Source organism: Ictalurus furcatus, chromosome 3 (genome assembly GCF_023375685.1).
Source record: "Ictalurus furcatus strain D&B chromosome 3, Billie_1.0, whole genome shotgun sequence".
NCBI classification, from domain to species: Eukaryota; Metazoa; Chordata; class Actinopteri; order Siluriformes; family Ictaluridae; genus Ictalurus; species Ictalurus furcatus.
Genome location: NC_071257.1, coordinates 14168479 through 14184733, shown reverse-complemented (window position 1 = coordinate 14184733; position 16255 = coordinate 14168479). Strand labels below are relative to the sequence as shown.

General features: G+C 38.0%; 1 protein-coding gene across 2 annotated transcripts; it reads left to right on the top strand.

Moving 5' to 3' along the window:
* Nucleotides 1-5489: 5489 nt before the first annotated feature.
* ube2d3 (ubiquitin-conjugating enzyme E2D 3) lies at nucleotides 5490-15510 on the top strand. 2 transcript variants are annotated; one of them, XM_053620884.1, is made up of 8 exons: nucleotides 5490-5770; nucleotides 8293-8356; nucleotides 8442-8473; nucleotides 10202-10279; nucleotides 10385-10490; nucleotides 11156-11249; nucleotides 11779-11827; nucleotides 14926-15013. In XM_053620884.1, exons 1-7 carry the CDS (start codon nucleotides 5747-5749, stop codon nucleotides 11825-11827), a joined length of 447 nt encoding a protein of 148 aa, XP_053476859.1. In that variant the 5' UTR covers nucleotides 5490-5746; the 3' UTR covers nucleotides 14926-15013. The 2 variants fall into 2 exon arrangements, with proteins under 2 accessions (XP_053476859.1, XP_053476860.1); XM_053620885.1 differs by lacking the exon at nucleotides 11779-11827 and having other exon boundaries at nucleotides 5499-5770; nucleotides 14926-15510.
* Nucleotides 15511-16255: the final 745 nt, after the last annotated feature.

The window sequence follows — 16255 nt, the reverse complement described above, 5'->3', positions numbered from 1 at the left end:
TTTTAGACTTTGGTTTAGAAATGCAAATTACAAGGTGATTCCATAATTTTTTCCTTAACGTTGAGTCCATCCATTTTCTATACTTTCCATTTTCTTTATCCTTTTTCAGAGTCACAGGGAACCTGGAGCCTATCCCAGGGAGCATCGGGCAGAAGGCAGGGTACACCCTGGACACAGTGCCAATCCATCGCAGGACACAATCACATACCCATTCATACAGACATTCTAGACATGCCAATCAGCATGTCTTTGTCTGCATGTCTTTGAAATGGGGGAGGAAACCGAAGTACCCGGAGGAAACCCCCGCAGCACGGGGGTGCTAACTCCGCACACAGGGCCACGGTGGGAATCGAACCCCCGACCTTGGAGGCAAACGTGCTAACCACTAAGCCACCATGTGCCTCCTTAACATTGAGTGATTTACAGAATGTTCAGCTATTAAATAAAATTTGTTTTGTGTCATATCTGTGATTTTGTTTAATTGCTATGAAGTAAAAAATCCATGTGAAAATCTGTGTGGTGATTCCATAATTTTTGCCAGGGGTTGTATCACTTTGAATGCATACCATGGGGTTTGTGCGTGGGTGAACTATGTCTTCCTCTTAAAGCCCTCAATAAAATCCTTGTGCTATCGTGTAGGCGATTCCATTCCGATCTGTATTGTACAAAAAAGCTCATTCAGTGTTGTGGATTGCAGAACACCATCAAATCCAACTTGGGCCACTGTCATGAACCTGTCAGCAGCACCTGTGAAAAAGTAAGGACCAAGACAGACCTATTTTGAAGGCACTACTCAGGCTGAGGTTGAAAGCTGTGGTACAATGGCTAGATCCATGCCAGCCTGGAAAATCTCTGTGAAATGGCTGTAGACATAGCATCATTTTGCTCCTCCAAGAAGGAGCAAGGAGAATTATGTATCATCGAGCTATAAAGAGGGCAATTCTAAAGGGCATCAGCCAATAAATTCTTTCTGCTGAGCTATTTATTGTCATTCATTTGCCTAGAAAGCAGTCTGAGCTGCTTTCTGGGTTTATTTTGATGCTTCTCATTCAGAACGCATGCTACCCGCTCATGTTGAGACGGGAAGTCCTGATGTGGGGATTTCTAACTAGCCTGCTGTTAGAACTAAAAGACAGGGAGTGCTATTCGGCTAAACTAACACTTTGAAATGGTATAACTCTAAAAGATCCTTATGGATTGGCATCCCATCAGTGGTTAAGTAGTGTCCTGCCTGAAATGGCTGGACATATATACATATCTCGTACAAAACTCTGAGTGTTTATACTAAAGAGAAACTGTAGGCATACAAATCTCTTCATGTTTACAACTTTGTTGTTTTTTGGGCATGTTTAAGACGTGATGATTTACAATCTATTGGCCACTCTTCTTTGCAGGACTGCTTTAGTTCAGCCACATTGGAGGGTTTTCGAGCATGAACCTGCCCGTTTAAGGTTTTGCCACAGCATCTCAATTGGTTCAAGTCTAGACTTTGACTAGGTCACTCCAAAACTTTAATTTTGCTTTTTTGAGCCATTCAGAGGTGGACATACTCCTATTCTTTTTTTCCACCGGTTATTGCATGTCGCCCAGGCCCTGAAGCAGCAAAGCATCCCCACACCATCACACTTCCACCACCATGCTTGACCGTAGGTATGATGTTCTTTTTGTGGAATTCTGTGTTTGGTTTAAGCCAGATGTAATGGGACCACTATCTTCCAAATAGTTCCACTTTCGACTCATCAGTCCACAGAACATTCTCCCAAAAGGTTTGAGGATCATCAAGGTGTGTTTTGGCAAAATTCAGATGAATCTTAATGTTCTTCTGTGTTAGCAGTAGTTTTCACCTCGCCACTCTTCCATGGATGCCATTTTTGCCCAGTGTCTTTCTGATAGTGGAGTCATGAACAGTGACCTTAATTGATGCAAGAGAGGCCTGTAGTTCTTTTGATGTTGTCCTTGGCTCTTTCTGACTTCCTGGATGAGTATTTGCTGTGCTCTTAGAGGAATTTTGGAAGGCCATCCACTTCTGGGAAGGTTCACTACTGTGTCGAGTTTTTCCATTTGGAGATAATGGCTATCACTGTAGTTCTTTGGAGTCCCAGAGCCTTTGAAATATCTTTGTAACCCTTCCCAGACTGATGTATTTCAATCACCTTCTTCCTCATCATTTCTGGAATTTCTTTCAACTCTGGCTCAGTGTGTTACTGGGTAAGACCTTTTAACCAACTTCGTGTTGTTGAAAAAGTTCTATTTAAGTGTTGATTTGATTGAAAAGGGTTTGTAGTAATCAGGCCTGGATGTGTCTAGTCCAGCTGAACCCCATTATGAATGCAGTTTCATAGATTTGTGGAATTAGTAACTACAGGGGCAAATACATTTTCCCACAGGCTCAGTTGGTATTGGATAACTTTTTTTTGCTTCAATAAATAACTATCATTTAAAAACTATCTTTTGTGTGTACTCAGGTTGCCTTTGTTTTATCTCAAATTTTGTTTTCATTTGTGAAACAATGTAGTATGATAGATACACAAAAACAGAAGAAATCAGGAAATCAAATACTTTTTCACAGTACTGTATCTACAAGCTAAGTCTCTTAAATTCTTAGTTAACATGCCAACGTGACTGATATGATAGTTAGCTACTTAGCTCAGATGAAATGGACACTGCACAGACAGAGCTTCTCAGACCAATTACGGTGCCCTCCACTAATATTGGCACCCTTGGTAAATATGAGCAAAGAAGGCTATGAAAAAATGTCATTATTGTTTAACCTTTTGATCATTTGTTAAAAAAATCACAAAATACTCTGCTCTCATGGATATCAAACAATTGCAAACACAACACAGGTTTATTAATAAAATCTTTTTAAATATAGGTGTTAAATATAGGTGTGCAACAATTATTGGCAGGCCTATGAATTAATATGAGAAAAATATATTTCAAGCATATTAACATTGATATTTGTAATTTATTTTAGTACACCTGGGTGACTAGGAACAAGAAATTCTTTAACCATGACTTCCTGTTTCACAGGGGTATAAATATGAGGTAGCACATAGGCCAAATTCATTTGGTCATTCATAACCATGGGTAAGCCCAAGGAATATAGCTGTGATGTGCGGCAAAAGGTTGTTGAGCTTCACAAAATGGGAAGTGGCTATAAGAAAATAGCACAAGCATTGAAAATGCCCATTTCCACCATCAGGGCAATAATTAAGAAGTTCCAGTCAACTGGAAATGTTATGAATCAACCTAGAATTGGACTTGTGTCTATATTGTCTCTACACACTGTGAAGAGGGTGGTTCGAGTGGTTCAAAGTATTGACTAAAAGGGTGCCAATAATTGTTGCACACCTATATTTAACAAATATTTTTTTTGTGGATAAACCTGTGTTTTGTTTGCAATTGTATTTTTGTAATTTTTTTTTTATCAAAAGGTTAAACAATAAGGACATCTTTTTTATAGCCTTCTTTTCTCATATTTACCAAGGGTGCCAATATTAGTGGAGGGCACTGTATCCTTAATAATTGCCTGTAACCACAGCTGTCTTGTGACTCAATAATGTGGTAAAAACAAATGTGTTTATAAACACTTCTAAATTTGTCACCCAACAGCACAATACAACATTTTGGGGAAAAAAATTCTGTCTTGTTCTTAAAAATTACAATCATATCCTGCTTTGTTTTTGCAACCAGGAGGCACAGCTGACATCAGATTGACTTGTATCACTGACGAGGGTCTATAGTGAAAAACATGAGATGAGGGAAATTCCAACTCAGCATGAAAGGAAACAGAGGTCCAATATGTGAAGGGAAAACTGACTCCAGTGTTAGATCTATGTATTAATGGAAATCTATTTAACAGACTCAACAGTTTATGGTATGGCAAGGGAAAAACCACTTGACCATGTTAGATTAGGGGCGATGTGGAATACTATGAGGAGACATAGCTGAAGTAAAAACCGAACTCTGGGGAGAATAAGAGGAAAGTACCACTTACTGTGCAGAGGGGAAAAATGACAGTATAAGACCGGTGTCCTGTAAGCATTTTTGTGACACCCTAAATGACCATAATCGATCTCTCTCGCTCTCGCTCTCACTCTCTCTAAGATTGTAAATGTACTTTGACTTGTATTTAAACAAAAAACATATAAAGACAAGGTATTTGATGTTTTACCTAATCAACTGCATCGTTTATTTTAAGATAAATGTTTATTTTGAAATTGATGCATGCAACATGTTCCAGAAATGTTGGGACAGGAGCAATTTAGGATTTGGGCATTTCACCTTCTACAGTGCACAATACAATTAAAAGATTCAAGGAATCCGGTCAGATCTCGGTGTGTAAAGGGCAAGGGCGAAAACCACTTCTGAATGCATGTGATCTTCGATCCCTCAGATGTCGCTGTCTTAAAAACCGTCATGAGTCTGTAATGGATATCCTGACATGGGCTCGGGAATACTTTGGTAAGCCTTTGTCTGTCAACACCATTCGCCACTGCATCCACAGATGCAAGTTAAGGCTTTACTATGTAAAGCAGAAGCCATACATCAACACTGTCCAGAAGTGCCGCCCACTTTTCTGAGATGGACAGTAGCACAGTGGAATTGTGTTTTGTGGTCCGACGAGTCAACATTTCAAATAGTTTTTGGACAAAACATCCGTCGTGTTCTCCAGGCCAAAGAGGAGAAGGACCATCCAAGCTGTTATCAGCGTCAGGTCCAAAAGCCAGAGACTGTCATGGTATGGGTAACTTGCACATCTGTGAGGGCACCCTTAATGCAGAAAGATATGTACACATTTTGGAGCAACATATAATACTACTACTACTAATAATAATAATAAAATTTAAAGCGCCTTTCACAAGGTCACTTCAGAAATACAACATGCAAATACTAAAACACAATATTTTATATATATATATATATATATATATATATATATATATATATATATATATATATATATATACACACACACACACACACACACACACAATTAGTTAATAATGTGTTTTCAGTATATTACATGGTGAACTGAATTTTCAAACGACTGTTCTTTGTGGGGTTTTATATAATATAATATAATATAATATAATATAATATCAAATAATAATAATAAAAAATGCTGTACTGTCATGTCATGTCATGTCCTGTGCAGCAGGTGGCAGCAAAAGTTTAACATCATCCTTTTATGCGTCATTAAAAGCGGAAGAGTGGTCACCCTAAAGGACATTTTATCTCATCAGTAGTGAAATTATTTTTAAGTAATTGACAAAAACCGGATTATTTGGTATATTAAATGCTCTATCGGTTTTTATTTCTCTGTACTGTAGTTGAGTAACTTCAAAATACCTAAATACATGAAAGCTTCCTAGTTCGCTACGTTTCAGGTTAGCTTTCAGTTTAGGCTACACAGTCCCAGACTATTATATTTCCTACCTGTATTCTGACAAATCCCGCCTTTAGCGCGACTGGCTCGCTAATAGGGCCGCCTCGTAACGTCCTCGATTGGCGGACCGCCTTTGAGTGTGACCTTCTAGCCAATAGTAGGGCATAATCCGTGTCAATACGAGCCAATCCCAGCAAAGAAAGTGAGTTTTTTTTAAGGAATACGGGTGGGGAAAACAATGCAGTAAAACTGGGTAAGCATAGCAACAGTCCGCCAAAAGTTCAGCGCGTTAACAGTGGTGCGGCGGGTTTGCAGTGGAGCTCCGTTAAACCACTACGGCTAGTGAGTGGTAAGATGGCGCTTAAACGAATCCAAAAGGTAAGCATTCAATGCGCTAATGATTTCACTAAAGCGTTTTTATTTTTCTTCTAAACGTTAAAAAAAAACCGGTTCATTTGACTCATGGAGCCCAGTAACAAGTGCAGCCTAATGCCTGAGGGATTTAGTTTACAGCTATGCAGCTGTGTGTACAGCCGGTTTACACATTTACATATCGCATATATACTTCAACAGGCCCCTGAAAAGAAACGGATAAGACAGCTGTGCGTTATTTCTGTCTATAATGTGTCAGCACACTTGTCAGTATATGAGACTGCACACACCACAGTCCTGCTGGAGAGGTAAATATAATCTCAGTTCATGTTGGATAAAGGTTTAACAGGATCTCAGTAGTGTCTAAGTTGTGTCATAGTTACCCCTTTATCCATTTTCATACACAGCCTTTCTTAGTGTTCATACAGGCTAGTTTTCTCCCTTCAGCTCCAGCTCTGATTAAAATAGTAAGAAGATCATCTTTCCCCATTCACCCAAGGCTCTTCCTAGCCTGTGATTTAGGAAAAAGTATTTTTTTTAAACTCCATATGTTTCAGTTAGTGCTTTTTAACTGCGCTTGGTTGTTGTGATCAACATGTTGATGATTTGGTGAACATCTGGTGAACATGTCAACCAGAATCTCCACATTAAAATCACGCCTCTTGAGTTGTTTTTAGTCCTACAATGTAAGTGCAGTTGCGCAATGCTCAAATGTGTAGAGGCGAATAGTTATGGATATCAGCCAGAGTTGCCAGGTCTGACAAAAATAATCCAAATGCTTCAATAAAACCGGCACAATACCAAAACCCAAAACGTTTTCCTTCCGAAAGGGGATCATCCAGCATCTTTTACGTAAGTCAGATGCATCGTAATATGTCAAAGTAACATCATACAATAGATTTGATTGAAAGAGTATTAACAGGTAAATAGATTAGATTTACCTTAGATTGTTCTCCATAAAACAAACAAACAAAATGTTTTATACATTTTCTTAAATAATGGAACCCTTTTGGGAAAAAATGAAACAATAGAAACCATCACAGATATTCTAATGGTTTCCACTACAAATACTATTACAAACCAACAGCTAACCATTTAAACCATTACCATTATTGGTCCTTAATGGTTATCCACTAGACATAACATGCCACTAATAGAAGGCAACAAATTACCAATAGAGACCCACAGGGATGATTACAGTTTCCATGAAAACCAACACAATTAACGTTATAACCATTACAAATTCTATGAGGGTTTCTATTGTTTTTTGAGGGGTTTTTTTTCCAGCAGGGAAAGTAAATCAGTAATCTAGTTCACGGATTCAAACTGATACATTTATAGAGTAATGTACAGAGATTAGGAACCGGAGTCGCTGTATGAGAGCTTATGTGGCTTCTGGTGCAGGTGATAATATTTTCTACGGTATATAGTTTTGAATAACTACAGGTTTTCCTGAACTGAATTTGTTTCTTTCTTTTAGTTGCACATATCTTAATCACAAGTAAAGTTTTGGCATTTTAAATTCTGGCTACCCCCAAAAGTGCAAAGTGAGAAAATCATTCCAGTTCCATTGAAAGATGGTGTGCATATCTCTGTGTTTATAACCTAATCCATGTATGGAAAAATGAAATTACTGCTGAATTTAAGAGTTGTATGTTTACAATGGGAAATTGTGGGAGTTCTCACTTTGATCATCATCATAACCATCATTCTCTGTCTCATCACCTGAGGTTAAAGTAATTCATGGAATTTAAATAATAATAATAAAGGTTTCTTCTCAGAGACAGCAGAATTCAAATTGGAGTTGCATCTCCAAGAAGTGACATTTAAAATATAGACACAAAAGCAACAGCAACAACAACAAAAAAAACCCCTGATCTCTGTTCAGTCTAACATCATGGGGAAGCAATTACTGATCAGTATGTTCATTGTGTAAGTGCTTTTCTCTGGTTTGATGATATGCAGATGCATCATGGGGTCAGTATCTGATCACAAACGGAATTGATTAGAAATATAGAAATGTAATACCTTGATCAAAGTGTGAAATTCACTGTTTGAGGAAAGTTCCCTGAGGTTTTTGGGAAACCATGGACCTGGCAACACCGATGTCAGCCGTCTAACTCGGTGACCTCTCGCTCCAATCCTGTATACTTCAGGTGTCGTCCCACCCACTAGCAAAAATAAACGTTGCAGTTCTCGCTCGCCAATGGAGCCAGACATGCTTGTGGACTTGCTTTGGCTTCATTCTACCCTCCCCTATCCCACGTGACCTCCAGTACCTAAATATACACTAATGCTAACACACACGTACACCCACAGGGCTCATATTGCTACAGTCATACAGCAATTATCATTACAACAGCTCGTGCCTTTAGTGATCTTATTAGATCTTAATAATGCATTATTGGAGTGCCCTACGTTGCGTAGATGAGAACCTAACAAAGTGCATTTTTCCTTCTCTCTGTCGCTCTCTCTCACACACACAAACACACGTATTTTCCATCCCTTAATCACTTGTTCTTTTGTAGGAACTGACTGATTTGGCCCGTGATCCTCCAGCACAGTGTTCAGCAGGTCCAGTTGGGGACGATGGTGAGTTCCCAAGCCCAAAAGTGTTGAAATTTGAAAGTGGCTCCATTGGTTTTACACAACATGAACATCGTTCTTTTTGTTTCAGTATTTCATTGGCAGGCTACAATCATGGGTCCTGTGAGTATAACTACATCTCATCCTATAAAACTATGTCAATAACAGTAAGGCCTTGTAGGGGCTTTAACCGGTTTAAAAAACTTTTCTTATTTTTTTGACAGTGAGACGTAACAGAAGCTAAACTCGAACAGTTTTACTTTATTTGTAAATACAGAGCATGATCAGTCACACTAACTGAAGATATGTTTCTTCCTCTCTGTTTTCATTGTTTGTTAGTCATTATCATTTTGGTCTGAGGTGAAGGTTTGAGTCAAGTATTTGCAGAAGAAAACTGGTTATTTATTAATCATTGGCAGGTTGCTGATGGATTTTAATGTTAATTAAATGGCTAATAACCAACTAAAATAGATTTTAACTTTTATGTAGTGTACTGTATGCTCAGATTGTGAGCAATTTAGGATCCACTCAAAAGTAAACTTTTTGGAAGACCTAAAGAATGTTCTACATTATAACTATTGTCACTACTGTATAACTATTGATTAAAGGCACCATAGTGAATCTGTCAATATATTTTTAAAAAATGTTGTATAGACACTTTTTTTTTTTAATGCCAAATCAAATGCATCAGTGCTTACAAAGCCTTTGACAGGCAGAAGATAAGACACAAAGATATAATGCAGGATGGCAGGTGAACATCTAGAAGCCTTATTTAAAATTTTTGATGTATTTTAATTTCTTATCTCACCTCATATATTGCATCAGATGGAGTAGGTTATCTTGGGTAGTTATTTTTTGTAAACCCACATGTTAGACTGGCTGTTGTTAACCTTTTTGCGAGTGTGACCCACTTTTAAGAATGACAATGTTTTGCGACCCCCTCCCCCCCCCCCATCCCTAGTGGATGTGAGGTGGTCCAGTCGTGGCTCAGTATGGCTGAGGAGAAGACACAAACTATCTTCGAAAATGGGTTTGGCTCTATACTTGTACTTCCGGTACCAGCAGTGAAAAACCTGACTTGTAGAGATGCGAATGGGAGAGGTTTTTTCAATGCAATGTCACTCAGTTCTCGGTATTCTCCATGCACGGATATCCAAAAATCGACCAGTGAACCAGTGAAATCCAATCTCTGTGAACCTCTGTTTACAATCGTTTAAAATAAAAGTTTTTTCTGTGATGACCAATCCCCCCAGGTTAAGATATGCTGTTATAGACATTCCGTTTGTATACACCAAAAAAAAACCAAAAAAAAAAAACCAAGACAGATTTTCATTCATTTGCACAGTTCAACTGTGGGTTAAATTGAAATTCAAATTAGAAATGCAAATATTGTTTCTATGCGTGGTAAGAATATTTGAAGATGCTTTTTTAAAACCAGCCCTACACAGAACATTTATAAATGCGTAGGTTCAAACTTATGGTCACATTTTTTTTTTTGCCCAAAAGGCTTGGTCTGAGAAAGAGAGTAAAACATAAGTCATGCAGCTGCACTGAAATTGACACATCAATACAACATTTTCATAAATAAAATTAACAACTTATAGTATTTGTGGAATTGTAGATGTTGAGAAATGCTGTGTGAAATAACAATAAAAACATGATTTATTTGTTTGGTTAAAAACAATGGTTTTTAATTACTCAGAGGTTCATTAAGATTTTGATGGTTTTATATGCAAACACACAAAATTGTATGTTATTTAATATAGTGTAATGACTGTGTTAACATGTTGGAGCTACATGGGATCCTTATTTTAGTAATTAATATGAGTAACCTGACCTGTTTGCACGTAGAACGAGAGTCCCTATCAGGGTGGTGTTTTCTTCCTGACTATACACTTCCCAACAGACTACCCCTTCAAACCTCCAAAGGTAAAATTCTGAAATTCTGTTTGTATGTTCAATATGTGTGCATATTATTGTCATGTGTTGACATTAAGGTTTTGGCCTTACCTGCTTTTACTATCTTTTGATTAGGTTGCATTCACCACAAGAATCTACCACCCAAATATTAACAGCAATGGCAGCATCTGTCTGGATATCCTCAGGTCCCAGTGGTCTCCTGCACTTACAATTTCTAAAGGTACAAATATAAAGATATAAATATAGATTAGATATAAACTTAAGGATTATTGGCACCCTTCTTGAAATGTAATGAGACATAAAGGCAGTTTCCCTTTGCTCCACTCTTCTGGGAAGGCTTTCCACTAGATTTCGAAGCGTGGCTGTAGGGATTTGTACCCTTTCAGACACAAAGCATTAGTGAAGTTGGGTGCTATTGTTGGCTGAGGAGACCTGAGGCACAGTTGGTGGTCCAACTCATCCCAAAGGTGTTCAGTGAGGTTGTGGTCAGGACTCTGTGTAGGCCACTCAAGTTCTTCAACTCCAACATTGGCAAACCATGTCTTCATGGACCTCGCTTTGTGTACAGACACATTGTCTTGCCAGAAAATGTTTGGGCCTCTTAGTTCCAATGAAGAGAAATTCTAACACTACAGCATACAAAGACATCCTATACAATTGAGTGTTTACGACTTTGACACAGTTTAGGGAGGGAGCACATGTGTGTGTGGTCAGGTGTCTACAAGCTTTTGGCCATACAGTGCAAGTGCAGTAGGTTTTAATCTGTATTATTGGGTGCCAATAATTCTGGAACTGTCAATAAATTGTATATACACCTAGTCCTAAACATGATGAGTTCTGAGGTGTTTTATTGTGACTTAATCTTCATCTCATTTTTTCTGGTAGTTCTCTTGTCCATCTGCTCACTCTTATGTGATCCAAACCCAGATGATCCTCTCGTACCAGAGATTGCACGAATCTACAAAACAGACACAGAAAAGTATGTACTCTCTTGTACAGAGACTCGCTGACAAATATAACGCGTGTAATCTTGTTGAAAGCTGATCACTTGCGCCCATTATGTTTTTCACACGCCTCTGTGGAATACTCTGTTCTGATTGGTCAGTCGAGACATTCAGCGCTCTGTTATTTCTGTCATTACTAAAGCACAGACCACTGAATCTGTTTAATTAATCCTGCCACTGTGCCATATCTCTTATGTCATGCCAAAGACAGCTGCAGTTGCAGCCACAGTTCAATTCAATTGTACTTAAACTTTTCTCATCTCATTTTCACATACATTGAAAAATCGACTGTAATGCTATAGAGTTTTTATTTTACTTGATGAAAGTTTGATGTAAAATAATTTCAGATTCCATTCAGTTTCATTTCCATATTCTGTTTCAAATGAATGATTACATGTAATGAGTGGTATAATGCTTTGAAGCCTGCTACCCTCTCGAGGATTGCTTTGAGATAATGTCCATCTGTCTGTACATTTTCCCTTATATAAAACACTGCCTTGGCAGGTACAATAAAATGGCAAGAGAATGGACAGAGAAATACGCCATGTTGTAGGTGAGGGGTAAGAGCCTGTGCATTTTGAGCAGAAATGTAAAGATAAAAAGAGTGGTGTTGCTGCATTGATTCTGCTTCCTGTGTGGCACTGCATGAATGTGTGACCATTGCTAATATACTTTAATGCAGATGATTTGTTCTGAACTGAAATCCCAAGACCACTATATCTGGCCACTTCCTATTAGCCCCTATAATTATATAAAATAACTATACAGTGCTGTGAAAAAGTATCTGATTTCTTCTGTTTTTGTGTATATTTCATACTAAATTGTTTCAGAAATTAAAACAAAATCTAAGATAAAAACAAAGGCAACCTGAGTAGACACAAAATACAGTTTTTAAATGATAGTTATTTATTGAAGCAAAAAAAAAAGTTATCCAATCCCAACTGAGCCTGTGTGAAAATATATTTGCCCCCGTAGTTTCTAATTCCCCAAATCTATGAAACTGCATTCATGATGGGGTTCAGCTGGCCTAGACGCAACCAGACCTGATTACTGCAAACCCTGTTCAATCAAATCAACACTTAAATAGAACTTTTTTTAACAGAATGAAGTTGGTTAAAAGGTTTTTTCCAGTAACACACTGTGCCAAAATTGAAAGAAATTCCAGAAATGATGAGGAAGAAGGTGATTGAAATACATCAGTCTGGGAAGGGTTACAAAGCTATTTCAAAGGCTCTGGGACTCCAAAGAGCCACAGTGAGAGCCTTTATCTCCAAATGGAAATACTTGGCACAGTAGTGAACCTTCCCAGAAGTGGCCAAAATTCCTCTAAGAGCACAGCAACTACTCATCCAGGAAGTCACTATAGAGCCAAGGACAACAACAAAGGACCTACAGGCCTCTCATGCATCAATAAAGGTCACTGTTCATGACTCCACTATCAGAAAGACACTGGGCAAAAATGGCATCCATGGAAGAGTGGCGAGGTGAAAACCACTGCTAACCTAGAAGAACATTAAGGCTCGTCTGAATTTTGCCAAAACAGACCTTGATGATCCTCAAACCTTTTGGGAGAATGTTATGTCGACTGATGAGTCCAAATTGGAACTATTTGGAAGACAGGGGTCCCGTTACATCTGGTTAAACCAAACACAGAATTCCACAAAAAAAAACATCATACCTACAGTCAAGCATGGTGGTGGAAGTGTGATGGTGTGGGGATGCTTTGCTGCTTCAGGACCTGGGTGACTTGTGGCAATTGGGGGAAACATGAATTCTGCTCTTTACCAAAAAAAAATCCTAAAGGAGAATGTCCGGTCTTCAGTCTGTAAATTGAAACTCGCATGCAACTAGATTGTGTCCAGCAAGACAATGATCCACAGCGTAGGAGTAAGTCCTAGTCCTAGAAGTAAGTGAAAGACTGATCTCCAGTTATCTGAAACGTTTGGTTGCAGTTATTGTGGTTAAAGGTGGTACAAAAAGATTTCAAGTTTAAGGGGGCAATTACTTTTTCACATGGTTAAGGAACATGATAGCTGTTCGATCATTTTAGTTATTTATTTTTTGCTTCACTTAAAAAATTAAAAAATAAAAACTGTATTGTGTGTTCATGCAGGTTGCCTTTGTTTTATGTTGTATTTCGTTTAAAGATCTAAAACTATTTAGTACGAGATATACACAAATAAATTATTCACAGCACTGTAAGCAAGCCTGTAAGGATGGTCTCATGCTCAGTCAGCCAACTCAGTGACCCAATATTCACAATTATCTTTGACATTTGAACTTGATATGACTGACATGTCTGTGTTTGTAATATTATTAATACAAATGACTTGGTGCTTAGCTGCCAGTGGCATATTATTGATCCTGTAAAATCCAATTTAGGAAGTGATTGTGGCAGATTTTCTTTCATGATGTCAATAGTCTGACAGTTTTTTTCAGTGCAGAATATGAGAATTTATGTTTAATTATTTCCTGCTTATAGTGAAATACTTTAAAGACTCATAAACAACTGCTTTTGTCTGTTGGACGTGTAGATGCAAGCCAAATCGGCAGCATACTGTGAGATTACAGCAGGGCAGTCAAGAGGTTTTGGTACAAATCCAAGAGTCAAAACTGCTGACGGTCACACTGATGTACACAATAAAATATAATTTTTTCCCCATAATGTTTCTGTAATATTGAGGAAATGTAAACAGATAATTATATATACTTGTTGCAAGTACTCTCTAAACACATACTACCATACCAAATAGTTTGTCAATATGCTATTGGTGTCCTTATCAGTTAAGCATACTACTTATTGTGCATTATGCAATTTGGGATGCAAAAATATTAAACAATGGAAAAGATGCTCCTGAGCTGCTCAGAGTCGACCTGACAATCATGTAACGGTAATGCGGTGATTAGGTACGTTTACATGCAACCAAATATTCCGTTAGTAATCAGATTGATGGGTCAATCAGATCGAAAAGCTTTCCTGTAAATACCTTGATCGATCTGATCAAGCTCGATCCGATTGAAATTTCAATTGGATTGTAAGGAGTGGTATAGATCTGAAATAATCCAGTAAATAGGACATAGGACACTTGCCATGTAAACGCTTGAACACACCTATTTTCCCAATCGGATTAAAAAATGCCTTGCGCACATGCGCTATGCAGTGGTGCATATGTTTGTTTATGTCTTGCAAAGAAGTTTTGTTTGGAATATATGTAATGCGCATGTAAACAAATATATGGATTGCAGTGTTTAGGGTACATATAAACAGTACTTTCACAATACGCAGTCTTGTGATTGAAAATGGGCGCATGTAAACGTAACTAATGTGAGAGCCTAATCTGATGGCTCTGACAACCATCAGATTATGCACGTTTACTGCTTTTTACTTTGTGTGACTTGACTAAGTGGTATATTTTAAAATGATATACAGTGTGTATATATAAATAAATTTCTTCCTGGAACATTTCTTCCTGGTTTATTTGATTTGTCAGAAAGTTGGAGGAACCTGTATTCCTCCAAAATGGATTTGTATCAGATCGACACATTCACGTAGTGTACCTTTTAAAACGGATAAAGTTTTCCTGACATTCAGACTGATTATGCTGAACGTTGTGGCACGGGATTTATAATGCTTTTTTGTCTTTTTTGCAGATATAACAGAATAGCACGGGAATGGACGCAGAAATATGCCATGTGATGTTGGCAGGACATATTTACAAACTGTTCTTTATGCTCTTGTGTTTGATCACTGTCTTAACGCCATTTCATCACATATATCTCGTATGGAGAAAAAGTCTGCAGTTGTCTGCTCAAACAAGACTACAAGAAGACCTGCAGGAGTTGCCATTTTTCAAATATCATGTGGACCTCATTCATCAAGTGGAGGCTTTACTCTGCTCCCTGCTTCTTTGTCTTGTGGTCAATAAGTCAGTTATTTACACTGAACTCTTGCCTCATGCAATCTTTGTAAGAGCACAGTGTTGGCCTACTCAGGCAGAGGACTGTAGGCTGTGCTACTGCTTCTTCCAGGCTGCACTGCATGCCAACACAGAGTGAAGGCCACTTGTGGCACAGTACTGGGATTATCAGATGCCTTTTTTTGGGTTTGCTCATTCTACAAATCTGAGATCATTTCTTGGCCCAAGCTTTAACATCTGTAGCAATGAAATGCACCTCTGTCAACTAGTTTAAATGTCCTGCTTTTAATTTTTCCCTTAAATAAAGTTACATAACTCATTTGTGTTTCTGTTCCATGTTTGTGAACTCAATTATGAAGCATAATATAAAATTATTCATTTCTATTTACTGTATAAGTTCCCCAGGGCCTGTTGCAGTGTGTTGATTACATTTTACCTTTACAATCAGATTAAATCTGTAACTTTTGTCAGCTGTTTCAAATAATTATTCTTCAGATCAAGTTTGGTAGTCTTCCTATAGCAGCAGTAGTTTTTCTTGGATAATGAATAGACAGATAAGTTGTGAGCAGACGGTTGTGTTTCTGCTGTTCATGTCTCCCACCCATTTTGTTAATTTCGGACATGTAATGTTAATATTGTTTCCCCCAGTACTGTACTTCTATCTTTTCCCCCCCAAATCTATCCACAATAGCAAGTGATAGTGTATCGAGTTTGACAACTAATGTGCAATGTGCAGAACACTTAGTTTATCACAGAATTGATAATTGATTTATTCTTTAACAGTATAAATATTTTAAATGGTGTAGTCTTCACTTTCAGCCATTTGCTGACACACGATGGCAGCAGTCTAAAAGTACTGTAGTTAGTTTTGTTATTGAAAATGCCTATGTAGTCATGTAGTGATGCTGACTGTTGAAAATTACAAGCAACTCCACGCAGTCATGCAATTGAGGAACAAATGTTGTGCAAGTATGGACACAATCAGTAACTGCACAGCAAAGCAGTTACCGAAATAATTTGGTTTCATCAGCAGCCTCGTGGATAAGAACGGTCCGTTCAGTGCC